General features: G+C 41.6%; 1 protein-coding gene across 3 annotated transcripts in view; it reads left to right on the plus strand.

The window, feature by feature from the left end:
* Window positions 1–630: 630 nt before the first annotated feature.
* Window positions 631–27,143, plus strand: part of SPO11 (SPO11 initiator of meiotic double strand breaks) — a 34,898-nt gene continuing 8,385 nt past the window's right edge. The window contains exons 1-4 of one of the 3 annotated variants that reach the window (XM_075845600.1): window positions 631–727; window positions 971–1,053; window positions 20,067–20,304; window positions 25,590–25,728. In XM_075845600.1, coding sequence (XP_075701715.1) covers window positions 25,598–25,728 — 131 coding nt within the window. In that variant the 5' untranslated portion in view covers window positions 631–727; window positions 971–1,053; window positions 20,067–20,304; window positions 25,590–25,597. The other 2 variants (XM_075845598.1, XM_075845599.1) reach the window with 2 other exon arrangements.

A 27,143-nucleotide genomic window follows, 5' to 3' on the forward strand; every position in this document is an offset into this window, starting at 1 on the left:
TCGAGTCGTCGTCTTCTGTCAAGTAAAAATCATACCCAGACGTTTCTTGATGATATCTGTTCCTGGGAAAGTTGTGTGACAGCCAATATGGCAGCAACTAGAACTCCAGCAGAGGTCGTCACCCAGCTTTACCAAGCTACTGAATGACAAATGTGTTTAGATATGTCTGTTACCAAGGAGACACATCGATCAGCATAGGAGCTGTAAACGCAAAACGATTTGCAAAGGTGCTTCATTTTCATTTCACATGCAATTGCTTGAAAAGGTGTACCTTCTATATAATAGGAACCTGACAGGTGTCGGATTATCAAATGTTCTAGATTATTGGGTGAATTTCCTGTCATACTACTCCAAGACGACATTACCTTATTATCCTATACAAATACACAGGTCTACACATACAATACTATATACTGTGCATACGTACGTAAATACATCACTACATACAAGATAGGGGTCTATATTCAGTCACATCTTTACAAATCTTCCACCAAATCCGTCTACTTTTTATTTTCTCCCCTCACCGTCTCAACTGGTATGAACTAATGAGGGGACGAGGAAGCCATTTTTGTTACGTCACGTAATGTACACCTTGGCTTCAGCTCGATACGGCAACACGTTAAGCCCCGCCTCCAATCCTGTTCCAAGTGGGTGGGCTCGGCTCCTGCGTTGCTCCGTTACGTCATCATGAGAGTGGAGCCGCTTCTATAATTACGGGATTTCTGAGGTAAATTGGGGTGACTGGCGGCTCCTGACGTAAAGTGAGGACTAAATGGGGTGTGACACATAATGGGCTATTAAATGAACCTACATGTTCCCACTGGGCTGTGCAATAATTTATATGTACATATATATGCTGCATTATTACTAATATATATTATAATTATTATATATTATACTAATATTACTAATTACTATCAATTATATTACTAATAATTGCATCGTATCATTAATTATTTTCATCTTCCAGGTACCAGTAAATACCGTATATAGTCGTCCGAGTTTGTCGGCCGCTGAGTACTTGAAAGAAAGATAACCGGTTAACGCTGAAAGGTAACTCCTCTCCGCCCAAATAATACATTTTACTATTTGCTTTCCTACCCTCTCGGTCCCCACAGTATTTCACCGATTAGAGCAGCAGTTTGTGCTCCAGAGCTGTTCTTCCTATGGTGACTTGGAACCATAGTCGGCCATTTTGGAAGATATGGAGAGCTGTCTTTGGTCTCCCGGTCACCCACCTTATACATATGTCCTAATAGGGTGTATGGACTGCGGTTGTCTTCGGGAGGCAACACCTTTAAGTGCAATTGAACACGACCGAGTGCCACCCGGGCCGTTTTTCACGGCATACGAGTGGCACCCGTGGACCTGGGAGTCCTGAGGTAAAGCGGCTGGAGAAGAGGTTAATAAGAACAAATATCTCATTCAGCAATCAGACGCTTTTATTTATTGGGGATGAAAGGGCGCGGCGAGGATCCGGAAGCTTTTTCGGACAATGGTGCAGATTCCATAGGAATGCATTGTCGGCTCTCAGCTATTCTGTTGATATGTCAACGGGAAACAATATAAACAAGGACTCTTTTGTTTCCGGCCAAACTCTTCCTAATGATCGTCTCTGTAAACAGTTGCGGCGGTTGCGCCCGACAAGTCTTTTCTTGAGAGCGCTTGTGACAAGGGAAAACGGCAGACGAGACAGAGGACGCGATTATAAACGGCAGAGACAATCTGGAGGTGAAAATGGCCACAACTTCTGCTCTTACCGGGCACCTCCAATGATGACGGAAACATCTCCTGTCAGAAGTTTAAGGCGGAGTTCACACAGGGCAGGTACGTTACGTAAAAGCACACAGCGTGCCGCAGGGAATTCCAGCCGAAAAACCGCGCCAAATTGTGGTGCAGTTTTTCGGCTGGAATGTCCGAGCTGGAAAACGGCAGATTATTAAAAAAAAAAAGCTTATGCTTACCCGTAATTATGGCGACTCGTCACTCTGCCGTCCTGCAGCCCGGCCTCCTGGGATGACGTCTTATCCCATGTGACCACTGCAGCCTGTGATTGGCTCCAGCAGTCACATAGGTCAAAACGTCATCCCTGGAGGCCGGGCAGGACACAGAAGCAGAAAGATCTGGGTAAGTATAATCTTTTTTTTTTTTTTTTCTGGGTTTGCTATTTTTGCTGTGGAATTGCAGGTTTGTTTTTTTTCGCAAAAAAACAAAACATCTGCTATTTGTTGCGGGTTTTACCTCCCTATTGAATTCTGGGGAAAACCAGCGATTCCAATGCTGTGCATTAAAAAATGGCACCGCATGTCAATTTATAAACGTTTTTTTCGGCGTTTTTTTGCAGCGTGTGGATGAGATTTGTTCAAATCCCATCCACTCTGCTGCTACTGTATTACGATGCGGATTTTCTGCAATGTTTACGCTACGTGTGGACTAACCCTAAGGCTCTGTTCGCACACAAAATAAAAAACGGCTGAAAATACGGAGCTGTTTTCAAGGGAACACAGCTCCTGATTTTCTTAAGTTTTTTAATCAGTCGCGTTTTTCGCTGCGTTATTAACGGCCGTTTTTGGAGCTGTTTTTCTATAAAGTCTATGAAAAACTGCACCAAAAACGGCTGAAGAAGTGACCTGCACGGCCGCGTAAAAAAAGCCCAGTCGGAACAGAACGCAGTTTTCCCATTGAAATCAATGACCAGATGTTTGGAGTCAGCTTCCGATTTTCATGCGGTTTACGGCCCGAAAAACGTCCAAAAACACACCGTGTGAACATACCCAAAAAGTGACGGCAGGATGCGGCAGCAATATGACCAAGGAGACGCTTTCAGCGTTATACTGTTGCCTAGGCAACCAGCCCGTCCACTCTCTCCTCTGTAGCTCCTGCCATCACTATGAGGACTCATTCAGACGCCTGTAATGCAGTCACATTTTTGCGCTCGTATTACGGTCGCCAGTCCTGGCCCGACCGCAGGTCTAATGACATGAACTAACCGCATCATCGATCCCTCTTAGACCCACGTCGGGACTTGCAGGTTGTAATACGGACGCCAAAATGCAGCTGCGTGACGACCGTCTGAAGGAGACCGTACGCTTCTGGTGGGAGACATCATTAGAGGTACCCTTAGGCCTCATTCACAAGGCAGGGTTTCCCGGACGGGTGCCGGCCGTTTATAAATCGGCTGGCACCCGGCTGCATTAGGAATAATAGACCCCTAATGGGGCTATTCACACGAAGTCTATGGGGCCGGGTAATACGCGGACATCACCGGAATGTGTCCCGAGTGATGGCCGTGTTTTCCGTGGCTTGCGTTCTGTCTCCTCCTCCTCACAGCGCAGAGTGCATGTGAGGAGGAGGAGTTGATGAATGGCATCGCTGTACACTGTGTGGCAGGGCCGGGGTGTACAGCAGGTGGAGGGAGCGCTGCGCTGGCTCCCTTCCCCTGCTTGTTTTAAAAGCGCCCTGGCCCGGTGACACCTTCCATGGCACCACTAGCAGCTGCTGCGGCTGCTACTACTACTGCAGCGACGCCACTATAGCAGAGCAGGGAGGTATCTCCCCGCTCTGCTATGTGCTAGCCGCACTTTAGCTCCTTGAAGGAGCGGAATCCCCGTGTGTTCGGGGATTCCGCTCCTGGACAGAGCGCTTGATGTCTCTGTCCATATCTGGGCAGTGACATCAGGGGAAACTCCTGAAGCGGAATCCCCGAACACATGGGGATTCCCCTTCAGGAGTTGCCGCTGATGTCACTGTCCGGATCTGCCCGGCCCGGCCCGGATGCAAAACTTAATGCAAACCGGCCGGGCAAAATGGCCGATTTTACCGGCCGACACTCGGGCTCGGGAACGACCCGGTCGTGTGAATTCCGCCTTAAAGAAAACCCATGAACAATACGAGACTGCTCTGACCTGTCTAACAGTGGCTGCCAGAGGCTTTATAAACATGGCGCACGTGTTTACGTACTTTTGAATGCTTTATCTGCCCCACGGGAAAGCTGGGTGGGAGCGGTATAAGTTCCCATATAAGTTGTCACCCAGTTTTCCCAGAGACAGATATATCTTAGAAATGACTAAATAGAATATTAACTTGTCAGAAGACGACGAATCAATGACGTTCTGCATTCATCGACATCTTTATGGCCCCCCAACCCGAGATAGTGGGCAGCACCATGTTCAGTTACAAAAACATATTCTTCGACATGATTTCCACAGGGCTACAAGTTTTCTTTTTCACGACTCCAGTCAATAGGAGTCTGGGAGACGAGCCGGGCCTTGTAACGGGTGATAAAGCCCCGGATTCTCCGAAGACGTTTACAGATCCTGAGAATGGTCCCCATGTTAACAGTTCTGAAGTTTTAATGGCCGATCCAAGGGCCTATCAATTCAGAGCGATGACCCGTGGTGTTTGTGTAAAGCCCCAGCAACACTTCCACCGGTGTTTAATAGACTGGGCTGCGGTAAAGTACGGGCGCTCATCCGTGCAACATCTTCTCTGGACGTTTTTTAAGATTTTATTTTCTTTGTAATTCTAGGTACGTTAGGCAATGAGGCTTTTCTCATGGGTTTTATCCCCTCTGACTTCAGGGTCATCCTTTTATTTTAGCTATAAGTACAATACATTGACTGTTAGGCTATGTTCACACGGGGTCTTTTGCCGAGTTTTTTGACGCGGAAACCGCGTCGCAAAACTCGGCAGAAACGGCCCGAGAACGCCTCCCATTGATTTCAATGGGAGGCGTCGGCGTCTTTTTCCCGCGAGCAGTAAAACTGCCTCGCGGGAAAAAGAAGCGACATGCCCTATCTTCGGGCGCTTCCGCGTCCGACCTCCCATTGACTTCAATGGGAGGCAGGAGAAAGCGTGTTTTATGCCCGCGGCGCTCAATGGCCGCGGGCGAAAAACGGCGCGATAATTGCTATTCACACGGAGTATTTTGGGGGAGGAATATCTGCCTCAAAATTCCGTTTGGAGCTTTGAGGCAGATATTCCTCCCCCAAAATACTCCGTGTGAACTTAGCCTTACAGGTTTATTAGACAAGCTGGATAGAATAACCTTGTCCTTTACTACATGCATTTTCCGCCCTTTGATTCTCAGTTGGAAATAAAAAGTCGTTTTTTTCAGCCATGACTAGATGTATTAAAGCGGTTTTCTGGTTTAAATCGACACTAACTTTTTAAACAACTTAAAATAATCTAATAGTATACCTGTTATAGATCAACTTTGTAATTGACTTACTGTTAAAATTTTGTTGTTTTAACCATGCAAATTCTGTGTGAAGTCACCGTCACTAGGTGTCTCTTCTGTCCACCCCCTGTTGTGAAGCATAATCCATCTCTGGCTACAGATCAGAGGAGACGTACTGCTGGAAGTGGGGGGGGGGGGGGGTTGTCTCTTCACTGCCTGCCAAGAGAAGTCTATGAAGAGGGGAGGGAGGAGCAGCAAGAGAGACACAAACGCTGATGCCCATAGAAGTCTATGGAGAGGGGAGCAGGGAGAGAGAGAGAGACACATAGACGCTGCTGCCCATAGAAGTCTATGGAGAGGGGAGCAGGGAGAGGGACACATGCTGCTTCCCATAGAAGTCTATCAAGAGGGGATTAGAGAGACAGAGAGAGAGAGACACGCACAAATGCTGCTGCCCCTAGAAGTTTATGGAGAAGGGAGCAGGCAAAGAGACACAGAGGCTTCTAACCATAGAAGGCTATGGTGAGGGGAGCAGGGAGAGAGACACAAAAAATGCTGCCCATAGAAGTCTATCGGAAGAAGTAGGGAGCAGAGAGAAACACACAGGCTGCTGGTAAGAGTTGTATGTCACCCCATTACTGGATTCTCATATACACTGATCATTACTGCTGTATAATGTCCTCCATGCTCCTTCTGCTTCTAAGAGCTCATTGACACGAGCGTGTTCGGTGTCCGTGTGCTGTCCGTTTTAACAACGGACAGAACAATGCAATCCAATGAGGCTATTCACACATCCGTGATTTTTCACGAAACGTGTGGCCGTTGCACAAAACTCACTGCATGTCCTATTTTGGTCCATTTTTGGGGACCACGTCGCCTATTCAAGTTTATGGTGCGTGAAAAACACGGACAGCACAAGGACGACAACCGTGTAGAACCTGATGTTTCCCATATGAAGTCCGTAGGGTGCTGTGGTATATGTGACCAGACCCTAACTCCTTGTCTTACCCGTGTAGAACAGGTAATGTATAGTGTATGTCCATCATACGGAAATTCTAACTGGCAATGTAATGTAGGCCATGAGACTGGTACCGTACATTGCGTTACATTTTTTATGGAAATTGTGATTGGTACACAGCTTGACATTATTGTGGAGGCACTGTGGCTGACACTATTACGTAGGCAACATCAAAAAAACATGCACGACTGGTAGTCCGTCATAGTCATGTGAAATGTCAGCTAAAATAAATCCAACAATCCGTCATTCGGACCTTGTTTGCGTACTTTTTTTTTATCCAATAGTCGTCTGTTACGAAGAAGTTTTGTCTAATGATGCGGACAAATATAAAGTGACCTGAGTAAAACATTTGCAGCTCACACGGATATGATTTCACCAACCCCCCGTGCAGTCAGCCTGGTATTTCTACCTACGCAGTCTTGAGATTAAAGCCATATACTTGTTCCCAATGGCCACATATCAGCCGTGTCCTGGTAACCGCCCTCGGGTCCTTATCACTTTAAGAGGAAAGCGAAGGACCAGTGATCTGCTGATGGTCACAGCGCTAAGACGTTAATGGAGTGGAGTTGTGTTTTATAAACACTTCAGAGCTTTCTCCCGGGAGACACATTGCCTGGAGCAGTTAGCAGATTGTCAGCATTAAGTGTTCCTTGCTTTGGACTCACAAATAGGATTTGAATGAGGTCAATTAGAAAGAGCTTAAAAAAAAAAATTAAAAAAAATTCCTGGCCTTACCAGGTTAATGTAGAAATATGTGTAAAAGCCTCTAAATATCAGCTGTTTATAGACCCAGGGATTTCCTTGGCTTTTCATACTTGACTAAACCTGTCAATCATCAATTGTATTGAAAAAAAAAGAGGAGACTAAACTTAATCCCTTAAAGAGGACCCGTCACTAGGTCATATAAGTCGATCGGGTTTACTGACCTGAATAGCGCTGTCTCCTTGAATCCAGTTCTGTTTTTCTTTTTATCCTGGACCATCCCGTTCCAGAGATATGGCCCACTGTTGTGTTTAGCTCCATCTATGCTAATTTGCTGTAGTTAGCCAATGGGGAGTGAACTATCCTCAAGCTGCCTTGTGCTGATTGGTCTGCATCAGAGGCAGGAAAGTAGCATATATAAGCCTAGCAAGAATATAACTACTATAATACGGCCCCCTAGAGACAAGAATATAACTACTATAATATTGCTCCCTAGAGACAAGAATATAACTACTATAATACTGCCCCCTATATACAAGAATATAACTACTATAATACTGCCCCTATATACAAGAATATAACTACTATAATACTACCCCTATATACAAGAATATAACTACTATAATACTGCCCTCTATATACAAGAATATAACTACTATAATACTGCCCCCTATATACAAGAATATAACTACTATAATACTGCTCCCTATATACAAGAATATAACTACTATAATACTGCTCCTATATACAAGAATATAACTACTATAATACTGCTCCTATATACAAGTATATAACTACTATAATACTGCCCCCTATATACAAGAATATAACTACTATAATACTGCCCCCTGTATACAAGAATATAACTACTATAATACTGCCTCCTATATACAAGAATATAACTACTATAATACTGCTCTCTATATACAAGAATATAACTACTATAATACTGCCCCTATATACAAGAATATAACTACTATAATACGGCCCCCTAGAGACAAGAATATAACTACTATAATACTGCCGCTATATACAAGAGTATAACTACTATAATACTGCCCCTATATACAAGAATATAACTACTATAATACTGCTCCTATATACAAGAATATAACTACTATAATACTGCCCCTATATACAAGAATATAACTACTATAATACTGCCCCTATATACAAGAATATAACTACTATAATACTGCTCCTATATACAAGAATATAACTACTATAATACTGCCTCCTATATACAAGAATATAACTACTATAATACTGCTCCTATATACAAGAATATAACTACTATAATACTACCTCCTATATACAAGAATATAACGACTATAATACTGCTCCTATATACAAGAATATAACTACTATAATACTGCTCCTATATACAAGAATATAACTACTATAATACTGCTCCTATATACAAGAATATAACTACTATAATACTGTCTCCTATATACAGGAATATAACTGCTATAATACTGCCCCTATATACAAGAATATAACTACTATATAGTATCAGCCAAGACTATATACAAGACTATAACTACTATAATACTGCTCCTATATACAAGAATATAACTACTATAATACTGCCCCTATATACAAGAATATAACTACTATAATACTGCCCCCTATATACAAGAATATAACTACTATAATACTGCCCGCTCTATACAAGGATATAACTACTATAATACTGCTCCTATATACAAGAATATAACTACTATAATGCCTCCTATATACAAGAATATAACTACTATACTACTATCCCCTATATACAAGACTATAACTACTAGAATACTGCCTCCTATATACAAGAATATAACTGCTATAACACTGCTCCTATGTACAAGAATATAACTACTATAATACTGCTCCTATATACAAGACTATAACTACTATAATACTGCCCCCTATATACAAGAATATAACTACTATAATACTGCCCCCTATATACAAGAATATAACTACTATAATACTGCCCCCTATATACAAGACTAAAACTACTATAATACTGCCCCCTATATACAAGAATATAACTACTATAATACTGCCCCCTATATACAAGAATATAACTACTATAATACTGCCCGCTCTATACAAGGATATAACTACTATAATACTGCTCCTATATACAAGAATATAACTACTATAATGCCTCCTATATACAAGAATATAACTACTATACTACTATCCCCTATATACAAGACTATAACTACTAGAATACTGCCTCCTATATACAAGAATATAACTGCTATAACACTGCTCCTATATACAAGAATATAACTACTAGAATACTGCCTCCTATATACAAGACTATAACTACTAGAATACTGCCTCCTATATACAAGAATATAACTGCTATAACACTGCTCCTGTATACAATAATATATCTACTATAATACTGCTCCTGTATACAAGAATATAACTACTATAATACTGCCCCATATACAAGACTATAACTACTAGAATACTGCCCCCTATATACAAGAATATAACTACTATAATACTGCCCCTATATACAAGAATATAACTACTATTATACTGCCTCCTATATACAAGAATATAACTACTATAATACTGCCCCTATACACAAGAATATAACTACTATAATACTGCTCCCTATATACAAGAATAGAACTACTATAATACTGCCCCCTATATACAAGACTATAACTACTATAATACTGCCTCCTTTATAGAAGAATATAACTACTATAATACTGCCCCCTATATACAAGAATATAACTACTATAATACTGCCCCCTATATACAAGAATATAACTACTATAATACTGCCCCCTATATACCAGAATATAACTACTATAATACTGCCTCCTATATACAAGAATATAACTACTATAATACTACCCCCTATATACAAGAATATAACTACTATAATACTGCCTCCTATATACAAGAATATAACTACTATAAGGGCATGGCCCCACGTGGCGGTTTTCCTCCGCAACTGTCCGCATCAATGCCGCACAGAATCTGCGTTGCAGATTCTGCGGCGGATCTGCCCAAAATGTGCAGTAAATTGATGCGGACTAGCTACTGCGGACTGCGGTAAAAGTGCTTCCCTTCTCTCTATCAGTGCAGGATAGAGAGAAGGGCCAGCACTTTCCCTAGTGAAAGTAAACGAATTTCATACTTACCGGCCGTTGTCTTGGTGACGCGTCCCTCTTTCGGCATCCAGCCCGACCTCCCTGGATGACGCGGCAGTCCATGTGACCGCTGCAGCCTGTGATTGGCTGCAGCCGTCACTTAGACTGAAACGTCATCCTGGGAAGCCGGACTGGAGACAGAAGCAGGGAGTTCTCGGTAAGTATGAACTTCTATTTTTTTTACAGGTTGCTGTATATTGGGATCGGTAGTCACTGTGTTTCAGCACCCTGGACAGTGACTATTTACTGACGTCTCCTAGCAACGCTCCCGTAATTACGGGAGCCCCATTGACTTCCTCAGTCTGGCTGTAGACCTAGAAATACATAGGTCCAGCCAGAATGAAGAAATGTCATGTCAAAAAAGCAAGACGCATCCGCAGCACATATAACATGTGCATGACAGCTGCGGACTTCATTGCGGAAATTAGAATCTCCATTGAAGTCAATGGAGAAATTCCGCCATAAGTCCGCAACCAGTCCGCCACAACTCCGCAACATCCATTGCATGCTGCGGACACCAAATTCCGCACCGCAGCATATGCTCCGCAGCGGAATTTTCAGCCTCGTCTAAACAAACCCTACTAAATAGAAGTGGAAGTCAATGGAGAAACGGCTCCGCTGCGGATTAACGCTGCGGAGTGTCCGCAGCGGAATTCAAGAGCAATTCCGCCACGTGTGGCTTTGCCCTAATACTGCCCCCTATATACAAGAATATAACTACTATAATACTGCACCTATATACAAGAATATAACTACTATAATACTGCCCCTATATACACGAATATAACTACTATAATACTGCCCCCTATATACAAGAATATAACGACTATAATACTGCCCCTATATACAAGAATATAACTACTATAATACTGCTCCTATATACAAGAATATAACTACTATAATACTGCTCCCTATATACAAGAATATAACTACTATAATACTGCCCCTATATACAAGAATATAACTACTATAATACTGCCCCTATATACAAGAATATAACTACTATAATACTGCTCCTATATACAAGAATATAACTACTATAATACTGCCCCCTATATACAAGAATATAACTACTATAATACTGCTCCTATATACCAGAATATAACTACTATAATACTGCTCCTATATACAAGAATATAACTACTATAATACTGCTCCTATATACCAGAATATAACTACTATAATACTGTCTCCTATATACAAGAATATAACTACTATAATACTGCCCCTATATACAAGAATATAACTACTATAATACTGCTCCTATATACAAGAATATAACTACTATAATACTGCACCTATATACAAGAATATAACTACTATAATACTGCCTTTATATACAAGAATATAACTACTATAATACTGCTCCTATATACAAGAATATAACTACTATAATACTGCTCCTATATACAAGAATATAACTACTATAATACTGCTCCTATATACAAGAATATAACTACTATAATACTGTCTCCTATATACAAGAATATAACTACTATAATACTGCCCCTATATACAAGAATATAACTACTATAATACTGCTCCTATATACAAGAATATAACTACTATAATACTGCTCCTATATACAAGAATATAACTACTATAATACTGCTCCTAAATACAAGAATATAACTACTATAATACTGCCCCCTATATGCAAGAATATAACTACTATAATACTGCTCCTATATATAAGAATATAACTACTATAATACTGCCCCTATATACAAGAATATAACTACTATAATACTGCCCCCTATATACAAGAATATAACGACTATAATACTGCCCCTGTATACAAGAATATAACTACTATAATACTGCCCCTATATACAAGAATATAACTACTATAATACTGCTCCTATATATAAGAATATAACGACTATAATACTGCCCCTATATACAAGAATATAACTACTATAATACTGCCCCTATATACAAGAATATAACGACTATAATACTGCTCCTATATATAAGAATATAACGACTATAATACTGCCCCTATATACAAGAATATAACTACTATAATACTGCCCCTATATACAAGAATATAAATACTATAATACTTCTCCTATATACAAGAATATAACTACTATAATACTGCTCCTATATATAAGAATATAACGACTATAATACTGCTCCTATATATAAGAATATAACTACTATAATACTGCCCCTATATACAAGAATATAACTACTATAATACTGCCCCTATATACAAGAATATAAATACTATAATACTGCCACTATATACAAGAATATAACTACTATAATACTGCCACTATATACAAGAATATAACTACTATAATACTGCCACTATATACAAGAATATAACTACTATAATACTGCCCCCTATATACAAGAATATAACTACTATAATACTGTTCCTATATACAAGAATATAACTACTATAATACTGCCCCTATATACAAGAATATAACGACTATATTACTGCTCCTATATACAAGAATATAACTACTATAATACTGCCCCTATATACAAGAATATAACTACTATAATACTGCCTCCTATATACAAGAATATAACTACTATAATACTGCCCCCTATATACAAGAATATAACTACTATAATACTGCCCCCTATATACAAGAATATAACGACTATATTACTGCTCCTATATACAAGAATATAACTACTATAATACTGCCCCTATATACAAGAATATAACGACTATATTACTGCTCCTATATACAAGAATATAACTACTATAATACTGCCCCCTATATACAAGAATATAACGACTATATTACTGCTCCTATATACAAGAATATAACTACTATAATACTGCCCCTATATACAAGAATATAACGACTATATTACTGCTCCTATATACAAGAATATAACTACTATAATACTGCCCCTATATACAAGAATATAACTACTATAATACTGCCCCTATATACAAGAATATAACTACTATAATACTGCCCCCTATATACAAGAATATAACGACTATATTACTGCTCCTATATACAAGAATATAACTACTATAATACTGCCCCTATATACAAGAATATAACGACTATATTACTGCTCCTATATACAAGAATATAACTACTATAATACTGCCCCTATATACAAGAATATAACTACTATAATACTGCCCCCTATATACAAGAATATAACTACTATAATACTGCCCCCTATATACAAGAATATAACTACTATAATACTGCCCCTATATACAAGAATATAACTACTATAATACTGCTCCTATATACAAGAATATAACTACTATAATACTGCTCCTATATACAAGAATATAACTACTATAAGGGCATGACCACACATGGCGGAATTCCTCCGCAACTGTCCGCATCAATGCCGCACCTAATCCGGGTTGCGGATTACGGCTGCGGATCTGCACAAAATGTGCAGAAAATTGATGCGGACTAGCTGCTGCGGACTGCGGTAAAAGTGCTTCCCTTCTCCCTATCAGTGCAGGATAGAGAGAAGGGACAGCACTTTCCCTAGTGAAAGTAAAAGAAATTCATACTTACCGCCCGTTGTCTTTATGACGCGTCCCTCCTTCGGCATCCAGCCCGACCTCCCTGGATGACGCGCCAGTCCATGTGACCGCTGCAGCCTGTGCTTGGCCTGTGATTGGCTGCAGCCGTCACTTACACTGAAACGTCACCCTGGGAGGCCGGACTGGAGACAGAAACAGGGAGTTCTCGGTAAGTACGAACTTGATTTTTTTTTTACAGATACATGTATATTGGGATCGGTAGTCACTGTCCCGGGTGCAGAAACAGTTACTGCCGATCGCTTAACTCTTTCAGCACCCTGGACAGTGACTATTTACAGACGTCTCCTAGCAACGCTCCCGTCATTACGGGAGCCCCATTGACTTCCTCAGTCTGGCTGTAGACCTAGAAATACATAGGTCCAGCCAGAATGAAGAAATGTCAAGTTAAAAAAGCAAGACGCATCCGCAGCACACATGACATGTGCATGACAGCTGCGGACTTCATTGCGGAACTTTGAATCTCCATTGAAGTCAATGGAGAAATTCCGCCATGAGTCCGCCACTGCTCCGCAACAGACAGAGCATGCTGCGGACACCAAATTCCGCTCCGCAGCCTATGCTCCGCAGCGGAATTGTACGCATCGTGTAAACGAACACTGCTAAATTAAAGTGAAAGTCAATGGAGAAACGGCTCCGCTGCGGATTAACGCTGCGGAGTGTCCGCAGCGGAATTTAAGTGAAATTCCGCCATGTGTGAACCCGCCCTAATACTGCCCCTATATTCAAGAATATAACTACTATAATACTGCTCCTATATACAAGAATATAACTACTATAATACTGCTCCTATATACAAGCGTATAACTACTATAATACTGCTCCTATATACAAGAATATAACTACTATAATACTGCTCCTATATACAAGAATATAACTACTATAACACTGCCCCTATATACCAGAATATAACTACTATAATACTGCCCCTATATACAAGAATATAACTACTATAATACTGCCCCTATATACAAGAATATAACTACTATAATACTGCCTCCAATATACAAGAATATAACTACTATAATACTGCTCCTATATACAAGAATATAACTACTATAATACTGCCCCCTATATACAGGAATATAACTACTATAATACTGCTCCCTATATACAAGATTATAACTACTATAATACTGCCCCTATATACAAGAATATAACTGCTATAATACTGCTCCTATATACAAGAATATAACTACTATAACACTGCTCCATATATACAAGAATATAACTGCTATAATACTGCTCCTATATACAAGAATATAACTACTATAATAAGACAAAACCACGAAAACGTTGAATTATTCAAGCAGAAGATTTACTAGCCAGTTGAATTATTATTTAACCCCCTATTTACATGTTCGGTGATATATTTGTGCCCCTGGGAGTGACTCGGTTGCCTCGAAGGCTGTGTTCACACGCAAATTCAAAAACGTCTGAAAATATGGAGCTGTTTTCAAGGGATTTTCGCTGCGTTTTTTACGGCCGTTTTTGGAGCTGTTTTCTATTGAGTCTATTAAAAACGGCTCCAAAAACGGCCCAAGAAGTGACCTGCACTTCTTTTTCGCGGCCGTTTTTTTACGCGGCCATTTTTCAAAACGGTACGTCGGAACAGAACGCCGTTTTTCCCATTGCAATCAATGGGCAGATGTTTGGAGGCGTTCTGCTTGCGATTTTTCTGCCGTTTTTCGTGCGTTTACTCCCTGTGTGAAGATACCCTTACAAATACCTATGGTTCCTGGGCACAGGTGTATAATCTTGGGCTTCGGCTATTCTATAACGGGTGTTTTTGCTGCACTCCTGACACGGGCTGTTGTGTGCAGTCGCCATGTTCCCTGCCCAGTGCTGTGAAGGGGAAAGCAGTCGGTTTTAGTCATTTTTAGTTAAGAGAGAACGCGCTTTTGATCATTTTTGTCTGGCAGCCAAACACTTGACTTTCCAGTCAGAGAGAGAAAAAAAAACAACAGATGACAGCATTTTATTTTCAGCTCCTATTACCTCTTTATTATATGTTACCATCCAGCCTCAAACACAAACCAGCTGTGTCCTCTTCTCATTTAGCAATTGTAGCCCGGAATGGCAGATACTGTACCGCGGGGTGCTGCGAACAGGCCGGCAGAAGCCTTTTTACTGATACAAGCTGCAGCCCCCATTAGGCCGTGGAACGGTTTCAACATGAGCCTGCTGATTGTGGCGGCTTTTATGTTGTCTGCAGGAATTCTTGCCCTCTGTTATCACAGCAGTTTATGCTGATTAAAGGACCGGCCTGAAAAAAGAAAAATATATTCTGCTCTCACGCTTATTGTATTAAAGGGGAACGTTGCTACATAGGGAGTACCCCATTAACTGTGCCTTCATAAACAGTACAAGCCAGAGCACTCACATTACTGTGCCAGAGTACCCCCATAAATAGTAGAAGCTGAAGAACTTCCATTTACTTGGCTGTAGTGCCCCCATAAGCAGTGTCAGCCAGAATATGTTCATTAACCAGAGCATCCACATTAACTGTGCCAGAGTACCCCCATAAATAGTAGAAGCCGAAGAACTTCCATTTACTTGGCTATAGTTCCTCCATAAGTAGTGCCAGACAGAATATATCCATTAACCAGAGCACCCACATTAACCGTGCCAGTGCTCAAATAGTACCAACCAAATCACCCCCAGGAACTGTGCCAGAGCACCTCCATTAAAGGGGCTTTTCAATCTCATTAAGTGATGGCACATGTGCTGCGTTTTCTTCAGTTTTTCCTGCGCAGCGGCACCGCACGCCCCCCTGTGCAGAGAACTGTAGCACGACCCCAAGCAGCACTGTATCCTTTTTATTCTCACAATCTGTATTCCCAGAGGTTGGACTCCCACGATCATAAAGTGATGGCATATACTAGTGATATAACGCTTTACCTATGATGGAGCGTGCCCCCGATGTCAGCCAGCGTGCCCAGTCTATGGTACTACAACTATCAGGTCCAACTAACTGAAATCTTTTTTAACTTTCAGCACATTTTTGAGGACTTTTTTCATTGGTTGTTGTATATTTGCCAAACTGAATGATAATTCACAGTGAGGTTCGATGTTACCGGTCCTGAATTCTGCGCTTAACACGCATCTTATTGGACAGGAATTGTGGTAACGCAAATGAGATAAATTGCAGATGACGCTATTACCCGGCCTCTCATACATGGCTAGAACATAGACATAAGCAGCATCACTAATATTATATGCAGTTCAGATCCCCCTTTTTAGAAGCTAATTCCCCTGAAGATAAGATGATCATGGGGGCAGTTCTGCCGCTAAGACCCCTGAAGATCAAATGTGATCACCGAGGGATGCAGCCGCTAACTGTTCAAGCAGCACTGCAAGGGATCCATTGAAATAATAAGGTCTTCTGCGTAATGTATATGAGTTCAAGCTGATCACATGGGGACCCCCTTGTCACCTCCATAATTCCTATGTATAAAAATCTATGAGACTGTATAAATAAAGTTTATTGAAGACAGCACTGTATGTACTCACACCTTGTAACGCAGTATATCACCTATAGCAATGTGGTTCTTGGGGACGCTGGCTACTGGTGCTTAGTGCTGTATACTGCCCAACAACCCTATACACTATCTCCTACAAACCTCCTTAAAGGTTAAAGGAGGTCTCTGCTATGGACTATATCTCCTTGTTAGAAATGTTCCTTGACAATAAGTTGGTCACAAAGTGTCCTCCTGCTGGGACCCCTGGCGATCAGCTGTGATCTATGGAGAAACCTGGCAGTAAGTGTTCAGTTTTCCTGCAGCGCCACCACAGGGGAAATGAAGTATTACACAGTGTCCATTTATTTCAATGTGTTGTCTGGGTAATACAGGACAGGACAGGTCTTCCAGGGACGCTCTATGTGACCACTTTCCACTGTGGCCAAGAAATGAGGATCCTGAACACAGGACCCCCCCTCTATTACCCCACAATTCTCTAATAGAGTGTATGATATGGGTTTTCTAAACTACACAAACAGAAATCATTCCGTTTTTGCTCACATTCAGATCTAAACAACTAATGCGGTGGATTTAATCCCACGACAGCGAGTATTTCCATCATTTTCCCAGAGACAATTCAGCACAATGTTACATTACAGGACCAGTGGAAAGTGAAACGTTCAGACCCATAAAGGAAGTCTGGATCACTTGTAACGTGCATGTCGAATTGGTAATTACTGCGTTTTCTTTTCAGATGGGAAAGATTACCCCCGGATCCCGGAGAGTGACTGCTTTCCTCTGAAATAAAAGCAAAAGGCCAATTAGAAATTAAAGAGGTCAGAGGCCGAGGGCAGTTTAAGAAACAGAAGCCTGAATGAGGGAATTAATGTAGCGCAAGTCATTTTAACAAAGCGGCCATTAGCATTGAAAGCACCAAGCAAAACAGGGCGGTTTGTGAGGACGGGTGTAGTCAGGGGAGAAGCGCGGAGCGGAGTCCTTTCTCGTTTGTGTGACAGTTCTGTAGAGGACCGTAGCGCTCACATTCATTTCCATGGAAAACTTCTGCAACTTTTTGAGAGGGCGAGCAGAACTTCTACTCACTTTCATCAAAAAATGTTATATTGATATGGAAATTTTTGAAAAATATAAACACATCAGAAGCATACATTTCTACCGCATAGTTTGCTACAGTGTATCAGTCTGAAGTCAAGACGTTTTAGCTCAGACCCCCTGCACACCGACGATACGACGTGATTACAGGCGCGGACAGTCGCCTGCATTTGCGGGCCAAGCTCCCATTATAAAGTATAGGAGCACGGTCAGTAAATTCAAAAAATAGGACATGTCCTATTTTTTGCGGATGCTTTCTACAGCCCAGACACCTTTTTGTAAATATACGGGAAGGTCTCCGTGTGCCATAGAAGTGAATGGATCCGTATTTTGATCCGCAATTACGGATCCGTAATTGCGGATTAAAAATGATGGTCGTGTGCATAGGGTCTTACAGGGGATTGTGTAGACTGGATGTATTAGGTTTGTATGGGGTTTTTGGATTCTGGATGTAATCAAGAACGGCATATTCACTGACAGCAAGCAGTGATCTAAGAAAATAGTGAAAATTAAAGCACGAAGTATATGAGAAAGTTGGAGAAATTATCATGATACAATTATTGGACTTAATTTACTAGTTCTCTTAGATGATGTCTCTTAAAGGGCAACTAAACGTTCAACACACTTGTGACATGTCAGAAGTTTTGATCGCTGGGGGTCCGAGCAATGAGACCCCCGCCGATTGCTAAAACGAAGCAGCAGAAGCGCTCAGCCGCTTGCTCTCTGTTCGGCTTTTCTCGAAAAGCCGAGCAGTTGGTGAACGGACTCAATAGAAAGTCTCAGAGCCCGTACACCGCTACATCGGCTTTCCGAGAAAAGCCGAACAGAAACGAAGCGGCTGAGCGCTCACACGAGAACTTCTGCTTCGTTTTAGCGATCGGTGGGGGTCTCAGTGCTTAGACCCCCAGCGATCCAAACTTCTGACGTGTCAGTAGTTTGTTGAACGTTTAGTTACCCTTTAATATTCTCTTGACAACCAGTGAAGGTGGTTGTATATGGGCAGGTTTTCGCCTGTGTTTTACCACCTTTAAGGAACGGCGCTCATTCTCTCTATTCAAACGGAGCAATGATGGGGAGTATGGGGTCCATACAGTTACTACGATCGCTCGTTCTCATACATTTGCATCTTGTCTGCAACACATCTTATGTTAATACACGAGATGTGCTGCCGACAAGCGATCATATTTATGGCCACATAAATAATCGGATTCGCCGTGGAAGGAACGTTACACATGCTCTACAGAACACTGCCTTGATTTCATCTATGAACAGCAGCGCCCACTAGTGGCCTCAGGCCTTCTTTCTGTACTGTATCTAGGTGATCACCATGTGGTAGGGGCCTCTTATTTGTCAGATAAACTTTTCACCAGGTAATGTGACCGGTGGAAGTGCCGCTCTGCTGGTATTTTTCTTCCTTATTCATTGAAGTCCATGAACACACGATTCTGCTCATAAAACCTGCGCCGTCTTGTAAGGCTAATGGAATTCAACCACATTCATCCTAAAGAGATTAGACAAACATTCATCAATGGCGCGCAGCGTCTTTATTTATTCTGTCCATTGACGAGCCCAGGGAGGATTACCAGACAGAGAAGAGAGATTTAACCAGGCCGAGACAACCCTTCTGCGGCTGGTTCCTAATGGTAAAGTGCTTTTTGGCAGATATATGAACGGCACGTCCGGCGCATTCGCTACAATTTATTACACAGTGAACACTTAAGAGATTTAGAATTTTTGTATTTCTTTTTTTGCAAGAAGGTTTAGCAAAGATATAAAATAGAGAATGTAATTTACCCTGTCAACCTTTTAAAGGGATAGTAACCAATTGGTGTTACTCTTCTGTGTTTTTGTTCTGTGCATTTTTTTTTTTTTTTTAAAGGATCACTCCAAACAAAACTAACACACCTTGTTCTGTCCGGTGCTGAGCCTGGGGGAGCGGGGCTTGATACAGAAAAGATCAAAGAGAGAATCATTGTGTCGTGCACCGCTGTGCTCTTAAAATACAGGGGGTGGGATTGTTTTTTCCAACATCAGATGACTGTACAGTGCCTGCTGTGAAGATTACAATTTCCAGAATGGAAATCAAAAGAAGCTCTGTGCAGACACTGAACAAGCAGGTGGGAGGATTTTTTAGCTCTGAAGCCTAAAGCATTGTGAATGCAGTTCTAGAGTATAATACAGACTGTCAGGATATGTTCACACGCACTGTTTTCAGAAGTAATTCAGGCGTTTTACGCCTCGAATTACGCCTGAAAAAACGCCCATAATACGCCTCCAAACATCTGCCCACTGCTTTCAATAGGAATTACGATGTTCTGCTCCCACGAGCCTTTATTTTATGCGTCGCTGTCATAATACGGCGCGTGAAATGACGGCTCGTCAAAAGAGCAGGACACTTCTTGGGTCGTTTTTGGGGGCGTTTCTCATTGACTCCATTGAAAAACAGCTCCAAAAACGGCCGTGAAAAACGTGAGTTGTTAAAAAAACTTCTGAAAATCAGGAGCTGTTTTCGCCTGAAAACAGCTCCGTATTTTCAGACATTTTTGCTCACATACCCTAACTCAGGATCTTGAGTGCAGCTCTGGAGTATAATACAGGATGTAACTCAGGATCAGTACAGGATAAGTAATATAATATATGTACACAGTGACTCCACCAGCAGAATAGTGAGTGCAGCTCTGGAGTATAATACAGGATGTTACTCAGGATCAGTACAGGATAAGTAATGTAATGTATGTACACAGTGACTCCACCAGCAGAATAGTGAGTGCAGCTCTGGAGTATAATACAGGATGTTACTCAGGATCAGTACAGGATAAGTAATGTAATGTATGTACACAGTGACCACACCAGCAGAATAGTGAGTGCAGCTCTGGAGTATAATACAGGATGTAACTCAGGATCAGTACAGGATAAGTAATGTATGTACACAGTGACTCCACCAGCAGAATAGTGAGTGCAGCTCTGGAGTATAATACAGGATATAACTCAGGATCAGTACAGGATAAGTAATGTAATGTATGTACACAGTGACTCCACCAGCAGAATAGTGAGTGCAGCTCTGGAGTATAATACAGGATATAACTTAGAATCAGTACAGGATAAGTAATGTAATGTATGTACACAGTGACTCCACCAGCAGAATAGTGAGTGCAGCTCCGGAGTATAATACAGGATGTAACTCTGGATCAGTACAGGATAAGTAATGTAATGTACACAGTGACTCCACCAGCAGAATAGTGAGTGCAGCTCTGGAGTATAAGGGTATGTGCACACACACTAATTACGTCCGTAATTGACGGACGTATTTCGGCCGCAAGTACCGGACCGAACACAATGCAGGGAGCCGGGCTCCTAGCATCATACTTATGTACGATGCTAGGAGTCCCTGCCTCGCTGCAGGACAACTGTCCCGTACTGTAATCATGTTTTCAGTAAGGGACAGTAGTTCCACGGAGAGGCAGGGACTCCTAGCATCGTACATAAGTATGATGCTAGGAGCCCGGCTCCCTGCACTCTGTTCGGTCCGGGACTTGCGGCCGAAATACGTCCGTCAATTACGGACGTAATTAGTGTGTGTGCACATACCCTAATACAGGATATAACTCAGGATCAGTACAGGATAAGTAATGTAATGTATGTACACAGTGACTCCACCAGCAGAATAGTGAGTGCAGCTCTGGAGTATAATACAGGATATAACTCAGGATCAGCACAGGATAAGTAATGTAATGTATGTACACAGTGACTCCACCAGCAGAATAGTGAGTGCAGCTCTGGAGTATAATACAGGATGTAACTCAGGATCAGTACAGTATAAGTAATGTAATGTATTTGCAAAGTAGCAGAACTTTTTATGGTGTAAACTGTAAAATGAGGTTCTGAGGTGAACATAGGCTTTAAACTTTAGATTTTTACTTTAATGTTTCCCATAAAAGTCATTGCTTAATAAATAGTGATCTTTGCATTAGGGAAGAAAGAGTGGCATTCCTGTACCTGCAGATCAGACAAGCTGGCTGCCAGCCGCTCTCCACAAGGACAACAAGATTTTTTTCCTTCCCCGATGCTGTGTCTGTAAAATCCATTATCCTGAGCTCATGCCTTCCCCAAATCACCCCATGTAAGAAGTGACCCGCATACAGGGGGCGCAGCTCACTCAGAGAGAGACATCTCTGTTCCACTTACAGACTGCAGCAGTCGGTGCATACAGGACATATTCTTTACAATGGGAGGGATATTTACTGTCTGTGTATATGTCAGACCAGCCATGAAGCAAAAGCTCTCAGCACGGACGCCAATCTGGAGATATAACCTCTTTTTCAGCCCTTATATGCAAAATGCATCAAAAACTGTTAAAGAGTTACTGTATCTTCAGAAAACTATATGTCATAGAGACATATATGAGAAGTTTTGATCGGTGGGGTCCAGGTGCTGAGACCCCCACCATTGCTAAATCGAAGGTGCAGAACTGCACTTCCGGCTGTGATTGGCTCTCCTCGTCTTCCTGAAACGGGCTCAAAGACGTACTATGCGAGCCCATCTATAGGCTGTCAAGAAGAGCTGATCTGCACCTCCGTTTAAATTTACCCCTAAAAAGATTGCTATAGAAATAGGTATGAAAAAAATAGCTCAAAATTATTTTGGTAGCCAAAAGAGTAAAAAAAGTTAGGACTGTTAAACCACCATGTGCGCAAAATCACTCTGATCCATACAGGCTATGTAGACCTTTAAACACTTTTTTTTTTTCAATGCAACTTTTGAATTGTTTTTTAATTAAAAATGTTTTAACTTTTTGAGATACAACTTCTACGTATCCTGGATACATATAAGCTTTAACTTGCGCTGAAACCCGAATTCGTAAGGTCAGCGGGATTGACGGCTTCCTATGACAGAATCCTGTTTTGAACTCAGATGTGATCGATAACTGGTGAATTCTGTGTCTCCGAGACACGCAGGTAGATGTGATCGATAACAGGTGGATCCTGCATGTCGGAGACGCACAGGACCCGCTGTCACCGCAGCTGTCAGTCCCGCTGACCTGACGGATTCGGGTTTCAGCACATAATAAAGCTTCTATGTATCCCGGATATGTAGAAAGCTGTATGTCAAAAAGTAAAAAAAAATTATTTTTTTTGAAACCAGTTAAAAAGTTGCTTTAAACGCCATAATACATTATTTTATATATTTTAAAAAAAAGTGATCAATGGTTTACATAGCCTTTAAAGTTCGTGTTTGATTTAAAAGTGAAACTAGAAATAGCTGCTAAACCTCCAAAATATCACATTTGTTTTATACTTCCGTTAGATTTTAAAGCTTTGATCAAAAGAAGAAACTGCAATAGAAAGAGAAAATTGGTTGTTGCACTGCAGTCTGGTTGTGTAGTCAGACCCCGCCCCCTGAGAGTTGTTAGAAATGCAATAAGGGGGCGGGACCAGACTACACCACGACTACAGTGCAACAACCTATTTATTTCATCTTTCCTGCTGAGTCTTCTTTTGGTCACAAACAATCCTCAAAATCAAATGGGAGTAAATTACAAATGTACTTCGGCTGTTTGTTTCTTAAACCTACACTTTAAGGCCTAATTCAGACGAGTGTGTTCGGTCCGTGATATACGGTCCGTGTGTCGTGCGCATTTCCCGGACCGAACACACTGCAGGGAGCCGGGCTCCTAGCACCTAGTTATCTATGACGCCAGGTGTCACTGCCTCTCCTTCGAACTACTGTCACGTACGGTCCTGAAAACATGATTACAGTACGGGACAGTTGTCCCGCAGAGAGGCAGGGACTCCTAGCGTCATAGATAACTAGGTGCTAGGAGCCCGGCTCCCTGCAGTGTGTTCGGTCCGGGAAATGCGCACGACACACGGACCGTATATCACGGACCGAACACGCTCGTCTGAATTAGGCCTAAAGATGGGTTCACATAGTGCGTTTTTGTTGCGTTTTTACCAGGCGTTTTTTTTTTGGGGTTGATAAACTCCCATAGGATCTGTTCACACGTTGCGTAAATACTGCAGATTTTCCGCAACGGAATTAGTTGTGGAGAATCCGCAGCAAATACAGTAGCAGCGAAGTGGATGAGATAAAACAAATCTCCATATTCTGCATAAATAGTCAGCGGAAAACCGCTCAGACATTAACCTGCGCTGCAGAATTTTATTCCGCAGCACGTCAATTGTATTAGCGTAATCGCTGCTTATTTGTTGCAGGTTTTCCCCATTGAATTCAATGGGAAGGTAAAACCCGCCACAAATAGTAGTTGTTGCATTTTTTTGCGGCGGGTTTGCAGCGATTCTGCCGCTAAAAACTCAACAAAAATAAATAAATCTTATACTTATCCAGAAGTCTGTGCCTCCCTCCAGCGTGGCCTCCTGGGATGACGCTTCATCCCCTGTGACCGCTGCAACCAATCACAGGCCGGCTTTGCTCTGCAGTTTTTCTCAGCTGACATTCCGGGCGACAAACTGCACCCGGAATTCCCTGCGGCGCACAGGGCGGATTTGCTGCGTGCTTCCGCCCCGTGTGAACGCAGACATGGGAGTTTATGTACCAAAACAAAAAACGCATGCAAAAAAAACGCACTGTGTGAACCCAGCCTAAGTGACTGGACAGACTGGCTTTGTTTACTTTCATCCCCTATAGAATCAATGGGCTGGTCTGTTTTGTATAAGCAAGATATATCCACGAGAGCCACGGTGATCACAGGACATTAGTAGATGGAGTAATTTACCGCTGTTTCACCATTAAGAATACAGTGACAAATATTGAATTGCCTCTAATGTTCACCAGGGTCACAGATTGATCGTTCCTGGAGATCATACAATGCCTGGTGTAGTAGCGCAGGATTGTCATTTTAATGCCTAGAGCTCCCTCTAGTGTTCCGTTTGTAAAACTGGAGGGACAGGTTGTCTAAACTACAAAACACCTTTCATTCTCCAACTACAATGACATATAAAGAAGTGTGAGCCCCCAACTTTGTGGAAACAGTTTATGGGAGACCGTTTTTCTGTTTTAGCAGGAAAATACCCCCAGGAACAAAGCGAGGTCCTTAAAACCTGGACTGCTGACCTTGTTGTGGAAGAACTTGACTGCACAGAATCTGAACCTCAACTCCATATAACACCGAACATTATTTTCCAAATGATCATCTTGTAGCTGAAAACAAACGTATCGCTGCGGCCATGTTGCAAAATGTCGTGGAAAACCTTCTCAGAATAGAAAAGATTGCTATAGCAGCATAGGGGGTTCACATACTTTTGTCTATGTGTTCTGTATAAGTCAGACCTAGGCATTCAAGAACAAGCTCGAGCTTTATGTACAGATTGTATAGACACATGTTCATCCTGATAACTATTTATGTCCTATATGAATGTGATTTTCTGTGTGCCCTAATTTGCAGGTTTCCACATGGCTTTTATGCAGAGTCCTGACTTTTTTCACTGCGTAGAAAAGCATCAAGAGTCCCTGATAAAAGCCATACAGAGAAGCCAAAGGCAAAATACAGACGTGGAGGAGGTTAAACAGGAACCTATTACTAGGTAAGAATAGCGAGTTCTATATATATATTTTATATATAATCTATATACCCGTAAATAATATATAATAGTGTAATGTATGTACACAGAGTGCAGCTCTGGAGTGTAATACAGGATGTAACTCAGGATCAGTACAGGATAAGTAATGTATGTACACAGTGACTCCACCAGCAGAATAGTGAGTGCCGCTCTGGAGTATAAAACAGGATGTAACTCAGGATCAGTACAGGATAAGTAATGTAATGTATGTACACAGTGACTCCACCAACAGAATAGTGAGTGCAGCTCTGGAGTATAATACAGGATGTAACTCAGGATCAGTACAGGATAAGTAATGTAATGTATGTACACAGTGACTCCACCAGCAGAATAGTGAGTGCAGCTCTGGAGTATAATACAGGATGTAACTCAGGATCAGTACAGGATAAGTAATGTATGTACACAGTGACTCCACCAGCAGAATAGTGAGTGCCGCTCTGGAGTATAAAACAGGATGTAACTCAGGATCAGTACAGGATAAGTAATGTAATGTATGTACACAGTGACTCCACCAGCAGAATAGTGAGTGCCGCTCTGGAGTATAATACAGGATGTAACTCAGGGTCAGTACAGGATAAGTAATGTAATGTATGTACACAGTGACTCCACCAGCAGAATAGTGAGTGCAGCTCTGGAGTATAATACGGGATGTAACTCAGGATCAGTACAGGATAAGTAATGTAATGTATGTACACAGTGACTCCACCAGCAGAATAGTGAGTGCAGCTCTGGAGTATAATACGGGATGTAACTCAGGATCAGTACAGGATAAGTAATGTAATGTATGTACACAGTGACTCCACCAGCAGAATAGTGAGTGCAGCTCTGGAGTATAATACAGGATGTAACTCAGGGTCAGTACAGGATAAGTAATGTAATGTATGTACACAGTGACTCCACCAGCAGAATAGTGAGTGCAGCTCTGGAGTATAATACAGGATGTGACTCAGGATCAGTACAGGATAAGTAATGTAATGTATGTACACAGCGACTCCACCAGCAGAATAGTGAGTGCAGCTCTGGAGTATAATACAGGATGTAACTCAGGATCAGTACAGGATAAGTAATGTAATGTATGTACACAGTGACTTCACCAGCAGAATAGTGAGTGCAGCTCTGGAGTATAATACAGGATGTGACTCAGGATCAGTACAGGATAAGTAATGTAATGTATGTACACAGTGACTCCACCAGCAGAATAGTGAGTGCAGCTCTGGAGTATAATACAGGATGTGACTCAGGATCAGTACAGGATAAGTAATGTAATGTATGTACACAGTGACACCACCAGCAGAATAGTGAGTGCAGCTCTGGAGTATAATACAGGATGTGACTCAGGATCAGTGCAGGATAAGTAATGTAATGTATGTACACAGTGA

Source organism: Rhinoderma darwinii, chromosome 13, assembly GCF_050947455.1.
Source record: "Rhinoderma darwinii isolate aRhiDar2 chromosome 13, aRhiDar2.hap1, whole genome shotgun sequence".
NCBI lineage: Eukaryota > Metazoa > Chordata > Amphibia > Anura > Rhinodermatidae > Rhinoderma > Rhinoderma darwinii.